The 13,775-nt window shown below is 48.6% G+C and overlaps 1 protein-coding gene across 1 annotated transcript in view; it reads left to right on the top strand.

The window, feature by feature from the left end:
- Nucleotides 1–6,091: 6,091 nt before the first annotated feature.
- Nucleotides 6,092–13,775, top strand: part of LOC142823856 (butyrophilin subfamily 2 member A2-like) — a 64,641-nt gene continuing 56,957 nt past the window's right edge. Inside the window, exons 1-4 of the mRNA XM_075915509.1 lie at nt 6,092–6,222; nt 9,946–10,036; nt 11,281–11,628; nt 12,920–13,198. Of these exons, the coding sequence (XP_075771624.1) occupies nt 9,967–10,036; nt 11,281–11,628; nt 12,920–13,198 (697 nt within the window). The 5' untranslated portion in view covers nt 6,092–6,222; nt 9,946–9,966. The remainder of the gene's footprint in view (nt 6,223–9,945; nt 10,037–11,280; nt 11,629–12,919; nt 13,199–13,775) is intronic.

Below are 13,775 nucleotides of genomic sequence, written 5' to 3'. Positions count from 1 at the left end.
CTCTTTGGGAGCCAAAGTTGTTGAGAAAAAAAAAGGTGCTGTCTAGGTATTTTCTGGGTTTTTTTACTGGACAGGGGACATGAATACCAGATTGTCTGGGTGAAAACCGGACACCTGTCAACCCAACCCTTTGAATCCAGGCACTCAGCGTAGCATTCCAGCACCTTAGCCACATGTTTACTTTATCAGCCAAAATGGTCCCTTCCCTAAGCTGTCCCTTGGTCTGGCAAGGCCAAGCATCCAAGCTAGGCTAGAGCAGTCATAGCAGGGAGGCCAGCAAGCAGACTAGTAGTTCAGATGTGTCATGTAACTGTCACATTCTTTGTGACATCCCATTTGTGGAGAGCTTCTTTTCTTTTGGGGATTGGGTAGAAGAGGCATGAAAGAATGAGCCAGTGGGTGCTTCCATCAAAACAAGAAGAGGTGGCCAACAATAAAAGGATTCAAACATACATGTGCAGCACGGAATAGATCAATAGACCACAGCCCTAATGATCTAGCTGCCTTATGTGACTTGTCTATGGATTTGGGATCCCTGCAGGCCACTTCTATGATTTCTATTCTACTTCCACTGGAGTGCTTGGTCATGGATGACAAAATGGCACATGAAAGACAACCTAGCAGGAAAAGAGGTGACCAAGGAGTTAAGGCTGATCCCTTGTATTCTGGGTGGATTTGAATTCCACCGATGAGGATAGGCAACCGTCCCTTTGGCAGTGGTGGCAACTGGTGCTTTCCTCTACAGGCCCTGGCTACCCCAGGATGTCTTACCATGACAAACATTGTCACATTCACAGTGCTGGAGCCATGCAGATCCCAGGAGAGCAGAGCCATGTATCTGGAAAGTGTCTCTCTCCCCAGCAGATGCTGGTGAAATAGAAGCTTTGACCTCACCTGCCCTGCCTGGCTAATAAAACCCAGACACACCCATAGTGTGGGCCTGGCAGCGCCTGGGCCAGCTGAGCTCCATGCCAACCAACAAAGCTGAGGAGTTTGCTTGGGGGCCTCTCCAGTGTGGATGCCTCAGCAGACAGAGCCCATCTCTTCTCTGTGCTCGCTCAGGCATGTGGCCATGGCTGGGCACTGTCAGTGTCACCCAGCATGTTGGCATTGCAGGGCATGGGGATGTCACTAGGGGAGCAATCAGCCAGGGACTCCGTGGCCCCTTTTCACAGTGAGCTGGAGACTGGATGGAACCTGGGAGGGCCCTGCTGGGACGGGCTGAACCCTCCAGCCCTGGGTGCAGCGAGTGCGGGGGATGGGCCAGAGTCACCAGCAGCAACTTAGGATCCTCCTGTGGGGAGAGGGGCCTAGCGAGCCTAGTCAGCAACAGGCCCCTCAAGGGGGGAAATGTCCAAACTGCCACCTGAGAAGGGGATGGGGGAACCAACTGTCAAATGAGGGGGAGGGGGATGGAGGGAGCCCAACTATCATTTGAGAGAGAATCTCAGTTGTCTGAAGAGGATCAGAACAGGGTTTTGAATGGGAGCATCCTCACCCCCAGGTCACAGGCCATGCTGGAGTGGCTGCTCTCCTGTGGAGGCCGTTCCACTTCGCATAACTATTTAAACATGAATAGGGCTAAAGAGCAAACAAGTGAGAATAACTGAGGGGTCAGCTGGGTGGCAGGAGCTATGGATTGAAATCCTCCCCTGAATGAGGAAGTGAGGTATGAGCAACATTTGCTAGCTCCTGAGGGTGCGTTTATACAGCACCCCATCTTGAAATAAGCCACATTGTTTGTGTAGTACAATTTGTGTAACTTATTTAAAGGTTATTTCAAAATAGCTTATTTTGAAATGTGGTACTGTCTACACAGCTCCACATTTTGAAATAAAGCACTATTTCGACAAAACCCTTAACCCTTGTGGAACAAGGGTTACAAGTGTGGAAGCAATGTTTTTTGTTAGCAGCCATTTTAAATTTGCTAGCCTAACTCTTGCTCCCGTCATTAACTCTGAGACCTGACAACGCGAGAGCTGTAAAAGATCTCGCCTCTCGCCTTTTGCCTCGTTTTAGGAGATAAGGATAGAATGCTGACTCTGGCAGGGACCTTGAGATCAGGAGCATCTGGGTGGAACTAAAATAACTGTTAGCCATTTGTAATGGGACAGAGACTAATTGTTTATTGTTATCATATGTAATGGACAGTATATAGACTGCTTCATAATTGCTTGTATTTGAAGATCTGCCTGGGAAGGAAGGGGCTTCCCCCCCCTTTTCCAAATCAGTTTTTCCCTTGCTGCCGCTCGGAATAAAACTGCCTCTGGCTACTTGTTGCTTACAAACATAGAGTGAGGACAACGTTTTCTTCCACACTGGGATGCCTGAATAGCGCACCCATTATTTTGAAATACATTTAGAAACTGCTTAGGTCAAATTCATGGATGATTTGGGGTTGGCTAAAACTGCGCTTTGGGCAAGTAAACTCTTTGTCCAGAATCCTTTGCCCCCTTCTGCTTGTGAGAACACAAATAATTTGAGATTGTGAGATCATTGGCTGAGTGTCAGGACTACCCACAAATGGTTTGAAGGTTTACTTTGACTGCTGAGGTTGCATTTTGCTTAGTTTTTGTAGGTGTTGCCAGGAGCACTGGGACACTTTCTATGGGGGATTGTTATTGTAGGGGTGTCCATAGGAATACTGAGACAATTCATATGTTGGGGCTGCAGACGTGCTAGTTTGTTATCACAGGGTCTTTTTGTGAGCTGGGTGGACGACTCCTGCTGGCTTGTTATTGTAAGTTTGCTTGTTATTGAAGTTTGCTTGTGAGTACTGTAGCTGTGGTCACCTTGGTTTCTTATTCTAGGACTACTTGTGAGTTGCTGGAGCTGCAATTACATGTTTGTTTTTGTAGGGCTGCTCATCAGTGCTGGTTTCTTAATAATAGCAACAGTGAATTGAAATGAGAATCCCCAGTTGTTTCCAGGCGAAATTCCCACCCTGGTCAGAGTGAAATCTCCATGTGTGATGACTGGCTGCTCTATGGGGCAGGGAAAGTAATGTCATTGTCTGGGGATACCTCCCTGTATTTATCTGATTTTTTTCTCCAACTCTGCCACAGAGCAGAAATTCCTCTCCCCTAAAGTCATCCATGGGGATGAGGAGGGATTTTTTTATAAAAGCCACTGCTGGGACAAGGGGAAGTGTGTGTTTGGGCCCCATACTGCAAAGGGCTTCCCCTTGAAAAGAGTCAGACCCACTCCATAGTTGGAGAACGGAGGTAATCCCACTGGGTGCCCCTTTTGTCAGGCCCCCCCCACACTGTGACATGACTGAAGGGAGCTGGGGTAATCACAGTGGGGACACACATGCTGCTGGAGGAAAGGACACATGCCATCCACATATCTGTGTCCTGGAGCAGGAGCAGATCACCTTGAACCTCAGACACCAGGGAATGCTGGGGAATGGTGGCCCAGAAGGAATGCCCCAAAAATGCAGTGAGCAGGAACAGAAGTCACAAGGTGAGTGCTCAGGCTTTTATCACCACTCTTGCCTGTAAGCTGGGTATTTGGGTGGCCAACGGATTAGCACAGAGCCCACAGCACCCACAGCTGGCAGCATGTGTTTCTATTAATGGTGCGTATCCACCCATTGGAACATGTAACAAAATTCATTCTGCATGTGGATGGAAAAAAAGAGAAAGAACACTGACTTGCACTGATTGTTAACACATGTAAGGAGATGGCAAATATTTTCCTTGGCTTTAAAAGGGGCAAACTGAGGCAGCCAGACAGGTGAGGACTCAGCAAAGATCACACAGTGAGTCATTAGCACTTCTGGGAATAGAACTGAAGAACCAGACCTTAAGTCTGAACCCTAAGAGCCTTCTTCCCAGTGTTTGCAATGGAAGCAGGTCCACTGATGGGGGTGGAGGGAGGTCAAAGGAAGCAATTGTCCCAGGACCTGGTGATTAAAAAGGACCCAGGATTCCTGACACCACTGCCTAGGCCCTTTAAACCACCACTAGAGTACAGTGTGATGCACTCTGGGCAGCTGTGAGGACTGAGCGTGGGATGTGCCATGGGCCAGGTGGTGCTGAGGGCTGGTGCTACTGCCCCTTTTGCCCGAGACCTCTCCCTTTTGGGAGCACAGAGTCCACCCCCCGTACCCCACAACACACACACCTTGTACAGGGTCCCAGTGAGGCTGACAGATCTTCTGAAAGGAAGTCTCATGTCTTGTCAGTCCATGAAACTGACCTCATTGGCTATGGAAGCAAAATATAAGACAGGGGCTGAAAACTGTCTGGATTAGGGCTCACAGATAGTTGCACTAGAGCTAGAGTTGTGTTAAAATCATTTGTGTTTTGGTATTGGAAACAATGGTAAAAAGCTTATAGTTTTGACTGAGTTTTATTAAAACAAAACCTGAGTTATAATCTGCAATGACTGACAGAGTGTTTGGTGTGCTGATTGTACAATTTCTAGTTCTGGAAATTTATGCTAAGCTTGTTGAAGTATAAATGTGTTGGTGATTTTTTTTCTGCAGGGGACTGTGTCACTTTTTAATATACTGTGATATGTAATATACTGTAATATGCTGTGTCTAGACTGCATCCCTGTTCCGTAAAAGGGATGCAAATTAGACATATCGCAATTGCAAATTAAGCGGGGATTTAAATCTCCACCGCTTCATTAGCATAAAAATGGCTGCCGCTTTTTTCCAGCTCGGAGCTTTGCCAGGAAAAAGCGCCAGTCTAGACGCGGATCATTCGGAAAATAAAGCCTTTTCCGAAAGATCCCTTATCCCTCATTTTAAGTGAGTGGCCGGGTTTGGGGACACAGAAGAGCTGCAGGGCTTCTCTTGTGATACCCTCCCCCCAGCAGCCTCCCTTCCCAGCAGTGAGCAGGGCACTGAGCCAGCTCACCCATTAGCCTCTGGCAGGGAGTGTCTGGATCACACACACACGCCCATAACGGCAGAGCCAGAGAGTTGTAAACCAGGCAAAACAGGACAATCTGGATCCATGTAACCCTGCCAGCCCAGCCTGGCTCTGCCCTTCTGCAGTGACGGGTACAGGAATTAGGTTTCTGGGGTGGCAACAGGCAGGAAACTATCAACCTTCTCCCTCTAGCCAGGAGACTGTGATCAAGACATGTGGCTCTATATGGCCTAGTTCAGTAGCTGCATCCTGTCCAGCCATGGCTGCCAAATGAGAAGCAGATAAAAAGTGCCAGCAAAGCTTACAGCTTAATTTAAGTAGACCCTGGTGCTTTGGCCTGGCAGATCCTGGATTCCAACCCTACCACTGAAGCCGAATAGAAGCCCCTATCCACACTATCATAATGGTTCCTCCTCAGAAACCACTGGGGCTGTTCTGCTCTGCACTTCCTGTCCCACATTCACATCACTGGCACTGAACCTTAGACCCCGGGATGCTGTTTTCAGTGTGTGGCCCAGCGTACTAATGCCCCACAGGTGTGGACAGGAAGGCCAGCTCCAAGGGCAGCAGAGGATCAGCACTAAGGGTTGTGCTGCAGTGGGGCTCCTGAGTGATGGGAGGATGAACAGAAGCCCCAGAGCTACGTCTAGACTGGCATGATTTTCCGGAAATGTTTTTAATGGAAAAGTTTTCTGTTGAAAGCATTTTTGGAAAAGAGCATCTAGATTGGCACAGACGCTTTTCCGCAAAAGCACTTTTTGCGAAAGAGCGTCCGTGGCCAATCTAGATGTGCTTTTGCGCAAAAAAGCCCTGATCGCCATTTTTGCAATTGGGACTTTTTTGCGGAAAACAAATCTCAGCTGTCTACATGGGCCCTTTTGTGCAAAAGTTTTGCGCAAAAGGGACTTTTGCCCTAACGAGAGCAGCATAGTATTTCCGCAAAAAGCACTGATTTCTTGCAGTACGAAGTCAGTGCTTTTGCGGAAATTCAAGCGGCCAGTGTAGACAGCTGGCAAGTTTTTCCGGAAAAGCGGCTGATTTTCTGGAAAAACTGGCCAGTCTAGACACAGCCCAACAGTATGTAAAACACTCGCTATTCACTGTGTGTCTGCAGGTAACTAACACCTCCCTGGATTATACCTCTATTGCAACAGCCAGATTAATGTGTGACAGGCATCCAGGTGCTTTCACTTTCCCCGGTCAGAGTTCACACATAGCTCCGGGACCCATTTTCCCGTCTGCCCCAGCACGTCCATTCAATTCCTTGGGTGCTCAGTGTTGTTCAGGACCCCAGGCTCTCTACACGGCATCTCCTGGGACATGCTGAATCCTTAAGGTAGGTTCCTGCCCGTTATTACCCCCTTTTCTTTGCTCTCAGGGGATGCTCCTGCCTGCTGGGAGCTTGTCTTCCTGCTCCCACCTCCCATCAGCACTGGGCAAACCCAGATGGTGAATGTGAGTCACTGCTCAGCCTATTTTTTCTTCCCCTCCCCCACCACATGGTGTGGCCCTCTGGGGTTCCTTGGGGCCTTTCCTAGCAGGCTGTGATGGGACATACAGGTGATTTGGTGCCTTTTCAAAAGGGCTGCATATCCCTGCCCTAACAGTGCCTCTAGCAGGAGGGGCTGCCAGACCAGAAGTGCATGTACGAGTGTGTGTGGGGGGGTCATCTGGCCTAGAGATCTTCTTGGTTGTTATTATTACATATGTTACAGTAGCATTCAGAAGCCCCAAGTGAGAATTGAGCCCCCATTATGCCAGGCGGTGCATAGATTCTGACTGACATCTGGGCCCCATTGTAGCTCATACAGACAGTGAAAGACCATCCCTGCCCCACAGAGCTCTCAGCCTGGCACTGTGTGTAGCTGAGCCTTGCTAAATCAAATGCTGGGGCCACCTGTGTCGATGCTGAAACTCCTACTCTTCGTGAGGAGTGAAGGAAGTCAACGGGAGCCTTTTTCCCATTGACCTCTTACTGTGGAGATGGAGCCAAAGATCCAATTAAGGTATATTTACTCCAGCTACACAATTCATGTAGTTGGAGTCATGTATCTTAATTTGACTTTCCAAGTAAGTATAGACCAGGCCTCAGAGATTTGCTAAGCTGCCTGGAGAAGGGGTATATGAAGAACCTAAAGAATTATTCCAGAGTGATCTGCTGATAACCTCTCCTCTCTAAGTATCTGACACTTTGACTTTATGGAAACGTACTAGATGTGTGGATAATTTAATGAAGGTGTAATTAGATAGTTGTAAGCTATTTATATATGGGCATAAGAGCTAATGGATTTTTTAGGAGGGAAGATATAGAAATATGTTTGAATTACAATTACAATTTAGAAGATTACAATTTAGAAAGCCTCCATCATTAATGTCAGTGTTATGAATATAGCCATTTTGAGTTGAGTCTGAAAGCAAGAACATAGAATCATAGAATACTAGAACTGGAAGGGACCTCGAAAGGTCATCAAGTCCAGTCCCCTGCCCTCACGGCAGGACCAAGCACCATCTAGACCAGTGGTCCCCAAACTTTTTGTGGCTGTGCGCCTGGAGCGGGGGCCACGCATGTGCCGTGTGTCTGGGGTAGGGGCTGCGCATGTGCCAGGCACCCGGGGGTGGCACCATGCATGCACCGGTCGCTCAGAGTGGGGGTCGCGTATGCGCCAAGTGCCCAAGGGCGGCACCACATACGTGCTGCACGGCCGGGGCGGGAGCTGCACAGGTGCACATAAATGCCCCAGCGGGCGCCATGGTGCCCACGGGCACTGTATTGGGGACCACTGGTCTAGCCCATCCCTTATAGATATCTATCCAATATGCTCTTAAATATCTCCAGAGGTGGAGATTCCACAGCATCCCTAGGCAACTTATTCGAGTGTTTAACCACCCTGACAGTTAGAAAGTTTTTCCTAAAGTCCAACCTAAACCTCCCTGGCTGCAGTTTAAGCCCGTTGCTTCTTGTCCTATCCTCAGAGGCTAAGGAGAACAATTTTTCTCCCTCCTCCTTTGGACACCCTTTTAGATACCTGAAAATAGCTATCATGTCCCCTCTCAGGGTATCCCGGAAAAACTGTCACGTCCAGGGAACAGTTTCTGAAAAAGTGGGCATGTTCTTTAAGAAGTGCTATATTCCTCATTTTATGAGGAATAAGGGCTCTTTCAAAAGAGGAGGTTTTCCCCACATTTGTCCCCTGCTGAAAAAAAGAAATGGAAAAAGGTACTCAAATTGCAATTCACAATTTGTGTATCTTTTTCCTGAATAAGATCACGGTGTAAACATAGCCTCAGTCTTCTCCATTCCAAACCAAACAAGCCCAATTCTTTCAGTCTTCCTTCATAGGTCATGTTCTCTAGAATGTTTAATTATTCTCTGATTAAACATTCTCTGGACCTTCTCGATTTCTCCACATCTTTCTGAAATGTGCAGAAAAGGATGCAGAAAACTGGCCAATAGATCACCACAGATGCTCTCTAGTTTGTTTTTAATAAGTTTTATTCCTTTCTTACTCCCTGGGCTGTTGTGAAAGTAGGGGATTTGGGCCCCACGGTTCTTTCCCGTCATGTGCACACTCCATGAGGGGGAGTTGGCAGTGCCGCCAAAGCAGCAGGGCTGTCAGTAAACCTCCTGATTATCTCTATGGGGCAGTTCTGCCCTCATAATCTCTAGTCTCCATCTCTCAGCAGATTTAGGCAGGTGTGGTTGGAACCATTTAACTAAAAACCTGATTCTGAGCTTTTCTCCCCACACATGAAACTGAAAACTTACTTTTTTTTTTAACGGAAGACTAGTCTGCTGCAGTTCTCAGTACAACCCTGCAGCCCCTAGGCCTTAACCCTGCCCTGAGCATCTTCTAAAGTGTCTTGGCTTTAATCCTGTCCTCTAGCAATTCTTTCCCCAGTGACCTTCAGTGGGCTCAGAAAGGAGTGGTACACTCCTAGCACTCACAGAGGACTTAGCATAGCACAACTTTATTGCTTTAACCCAGAAGGATAACACTCTAGGATCAGACAGGGTGTAGGTAACTCCACTTTGCTCTTGGTTGCTCTCTGTAGATCTGCCTGCTGCAGACCCATATCACACAGCTTCTTACACAGTCCTGCTTGCCAGCAGGACCAGGAAGACCCTTATTTATACTGGCAGCTTCCAATTCAAATCCAGGTTTCAATGCACCACACACACACGATGGACATGTTTGGAGGTTGCTAGAAGTGAAACAGAAATTGTATCACAGATGTTAAGGCCAGAAGAGCCCACGGAGTCTATCCAGTCTGACCCTGTGGAGAATTGCCAAAGGCTACAGGCAGAGCTGAGACTATTGCTCTTGACCTGCTCACCAACCATGCATCTTACTGCAACATCTATGTATATGGTGGTCTCCAGTGACATCAGGGCTTGGGGAGCAGATATCTGGCAGCATTGCCTGGAGTCTGTGATAGCCCCTGCCAGCCCATCCTTGTCACCTGGTAGAGTCACTTACTGAAGTGGGTGACTTTTGGCCAAATTGACTTTTTAGAAAGTACCCTGGTGTCACCCAGGATATCAGATGGGTCCCCTCTGGGCCTGACCCTCACAGCACATGAGCCTGTCCCAGCTGCAGCTGCACAGTATGGCTTTAGCTTATACTGTAGCGGCTCATGCAGTTAGTTGTGGAGAGCCCTGGATCACACATCTGCTGTGTTGTCCAGGGAGGAGGCAGGCACAGAGCCAGGCCCTTTCTGCAGCGGGGCAGTGGAGTGGGTACCGCTCGGATTCCCTCAGAAGCATCCCTGTTCTGCTGTAGGCTCACCCTGCATTGGAATTGGGACACCTGTGCCAATGGCTGGTCAGAGAACCAACAAGGGGAGGAAATGGGGGTGGATACATGGCACAGACCGATGGTGTAAATTCCTGGTGTCAGGCCTAGGCAGGTGACAGCCCTGTGGGGGATGAAATCTTCTCTTGTTCTGGGGAAATGCTCTGCCTGGGAGCAGAGGGGGTTGGATCAGATGATGGATGGGGTTACTGCCAGCCCCTCACTCAGGATGTGGGGTGTTAACCATCCCTGCTCTCTCCTGACAGGTCTCTGCCCGGGGTGTTCCCATGGCAACACGATGGTGGCTCTGTGTGTGCAGCCTGGGGCTCCTTTTCCTGACACCATGTGCTCTCTCTGGTAAAAATGTTTTAACTGAAATATGCCTCACAGTTTCTCTGCCCCTGCTGGGCTGGGTATGAGCATCTGAGGCCCCCTAACATGTCCTCAGTACTGCAGAGTGAAATGGTCAAGCCCAGGATGCTGTCAGGAGGGGATGACCTTAGGGTGAGCAGGGCACATCCTAGCTCTGGGTACCAGGTTTGTCTGGGTACCTTGTAGCAGGATAATGGGAACTGCCCCAACACTAGCCCCAAGCCTTCAAACACCATGACACAGACTGCAGAAATCAGGAGACTGGGGACAAAATCATCAGATTTAGGAAACAAAACAAAATAATCTTTTGCAGTCTTCTAATTTCCTTAATTTTTGAGCTTTTGAGTCACTTTCTGGCCACATTTTTAAGCTTTTCTCTGCAACTAGTAGAGCTAGAAACTGCTGGTTTTAAAATAAAATCTGAGATTCTCACCGTATCACATGCCTCCAGGAGCTGGGGCTTCATGAAAAACACTTAGTCATCTTAGAGATGGCAATACTCAGTGGCTTTGAAAATCTCCCTCTTATCTCTCCCCACCTGTAACCACACAGTGAGCACCAAGGGCTGCAGCTGGGCAGTAATTGCTCTACACATCCCATGGGGAGCCGCGGCTGTTGCTCAGACCTTCTGATGTTTAATTTCCACCAGACCTCAAACCCAGAACAATGAATCCCATCTGTGGCACCTTCTATTTTGGGTATTGAGTCTATGGAAGTGTTGTGAATTGTCCCAAAGGTCCATCAAAAGATGTAATATCCTCAGGCCAGACAGAAACCATCTGAGGTGACCCCTCAGCAGCAATAGTAGGGCTACGTGGATCTGAAAATGGATAATCAAAGAAGTTGCTTGTAATGGAAGGAACTTGTAACTGGGTGTCTTGAGGATATAAATTGGCAGGTGGCTTCCACTGGGGCTACCCTTTGCCAATAGAGTATATGTAGTTACAAGACAGGTGCCTTTGGAGGACTTTCCGAAGGATTGTAGGACAGCATTGGAGGACTAGCTTGTGCAGCTGTGGGGTGGTTGCACTGCCCTGCACCCACACAGAGAATAACTCAATTGAGCTACACATAGCTCAGCCTTGGGAACCTTCTGCTGTGAGCAGATGGAATTTTGATTAACTCAGCGATGCCCTCTCCTCTCACTCACTGTGTGTATGGCTGGGCCCTTGCTCAGCGATGCCCTGTCCTCTTCCCTCTAACTCTGCTGCTGGGGTTTTCTGTTCCAGAGAAGTTCTCCCTATCTGGCTCCCCACGCCCTGTGGTGGGGATTGTTGGCCAGGATGTGGTGTTACCCTGCCAGCTCTCACCCGCCGCCCGGCTGCCAAGAATGGACCTGTGGTGGAGGAAGATTGGCACAGCATTTACCCCAGTTCATGAGTACTCAGATGTGGGTCCCAGTGAGCAGCCAGGGGAGGGTTACCAGAACCGGACGGAGCTCTTCTTGCAGGAATTCAGCAATGGCAACATCTCCCTGAAGCTGAAACGGCTCCAAGTGGCGGATGCTGGGACATACCACTGCTTTGTGAGGAACCCACAGTGGAGCCAGGAAGCCACCACTGAACTACAGGTTGCAGGTGAGACATGCCACTAAGGGACACTAGGTTTGGTCAGCTGGAGCTTCCTGTTCCACTGAGGATGCCCCAACACTGAGCACAATACAGCAGTAGGATCCAGGGCTGCCTGGAGTGATGTGCAGGACTCAGTAGGGGGCGCTCTCCCCTCAGACTCAGATCTAACCCCAATGTAGAGCTTGCAGGGGCAGTGCTGCATTAAACAGCCTCTTTTCAATGAGACACAAAGCTGTCATCCCAGCTCTCATGCTCATGGCAGTGCTGAGTGAGGGGGTTGGACGTTTACCCTAATTGTCTGCCCAAATCCCAGCTCAGTCAGATGATAATTACATTCACTTTCTTGAAACTCCCCCTGCAGTGTCCAAGGGCTGGGATACTGTTTGTTATTCCCTGGGCCCTGACCCTGCGTTCAGTGCTGCACAAGGGCAGTGAAAGGGACAGTGGAAGTAATGCAGCCCCAGACAATTCAGTTCAGACACATCCAGTCCTTTCTGGGGGAAAAGGGCCCTGTGATAAAGCAGAGCCCTGAGGTAGTTTTAAATCATCTCTCGTCTTTGGTGGCTTCTAGCCCAAAGGCTCCGCAGGAGATAGGTGCTTTTAGGGAGAGATTTAGGGAGGGAGAGTTGTTATGTGTGTATCCCACACATCTTCTGGGGGTGGTTCACTCTCCCAATGTAGTGTCACTTACCCTGCTTAAGAAAAGAAAGAGTGAGTTTCCTCTACAGCCTTAGCTGAGAGCCAGCTGGCTTTTTAGCTCCTGCAGTAGTGATTCATGCATTAAGCTCCAGAGGTCCCAGATTTGGTGCTGCCTATTTGCGCTACATCTGCAGTGGAGGGAGTAGGGAATCCAAGCTTGAGGGTACCATGGCTTGAGGCAGTGGTATCTGTGAAGAAACAGTACACTGGGTTGGGAGGGGCAATTTTTAGGATGGTGGCACAGATGGAGTAATAGCAGAGACACAGGTGTGTCACCATTCCTCTCTTCCTCCTCTGTACTGAATTGCAAGTGATCCTGACAGCTGCTGGGCTCCACCCCAGAAATGGCTGCATTTCAGCAGTAAGCACACTGGTCTCTATGAGCAGTTTATATCTGCACATAACTCAGTGAACCTGCAGGGCACAGTGCTCTATGGAAATGCAAGCTGGTTTTATTTAATTTCTCCAATCAGAACTGAAGGAGGCAACACATGAGAGAACGGGGCTTTCCAGGCACAGCTCCCTATACCCAGCTGGTGAATCTCATGGTGGTACAAAAGACAGGATTCCCTGACACATACTCTGTCTCTCTCTGCAGCTGTGACTCCGCTGTTCATTGATGTGCTGGGTCCCCAGAACCAGGGGATTGGGCTGGCCTGTCGCTCTGCAGGCTGGTTCCCCAAACCTGAACTCCAGTGGGTTGGCAAGAATCAGCTGAATCGGACAATGGAGTCTGTGACCAACATGACTCAGGATGGGGAGAATCTGTACAGTTTTGTGAGTCGTGTCACTGTCACAGAAGACAATGGAGACATCAGCTGCATAGTGCGGAATGGCCTTCTAAAGACAGAGCAACAGTTGGCCATTCACCTCTCCAGTGAGTGTTCTTGGGCAGAAGTTTGCAGAGTGTGGGTGTGAGGGAGGGTGGGGTCACTTGGAAATTGCACTGCAGTAGGGCCTGTATCTGGCACTGAGATAGGAAATAGCTCCTCAAAAGGTGGGAAGGACATGAGTGATGGAGGTTTCTGAGATCTGGACAAACTGTTGGTTAGAAGCTAGACCGAGTCTTGGGAAATTAATCAATAGTATTCTTTGAGGAGCTGGCACATTTGGTTGATAAAGGTAACTGGGATGATTTAAGAGACTCAGATTGTGTCTACAGGAGAAAGGCAATAGCTGCATGACTTGAGCAAGTTCACCTTTGAGAGGTGATTGGTAATTTGGCCTACTGGTGTCTACAGTGGAGTCTGATTGGCTGAATACATCACAGAGGAAGTGAATATTTTCATAGGCCTGAGCAATGTAATTAAGCTAACCTAATTCTGTGTGTAGACCAGGTCTCAGATTCTGAAAGGGTTTGACTTACTTTTTTATCAAGAAGCTTCAGGGCATAGCCAAGTCATTCTCTACAGAATGAACTTAAAAAACAACAAATATTCTGGTAGCACTTTATA

This window comes from Pelodiscus sinensis, unplaced genomic scaffold (assembly GCF_049634645.1).
Source record: "Pelodiscus sinensis isolate JC-2024 unplaced genomic scaffold, ASM4963464v1 ctg34, whole genome shotgun sequence".
Classification (NCBI taxonomy): Eukaryota; Metazoa; Chordata; order Testudines; family Trionychidae; genus Pelodiscus; species Pelodiscus sinensis.
Note: the sequence above shows the minus strand (reverse complement) of the source record. Positions and strands in the feature narration are given on the sequence as shown.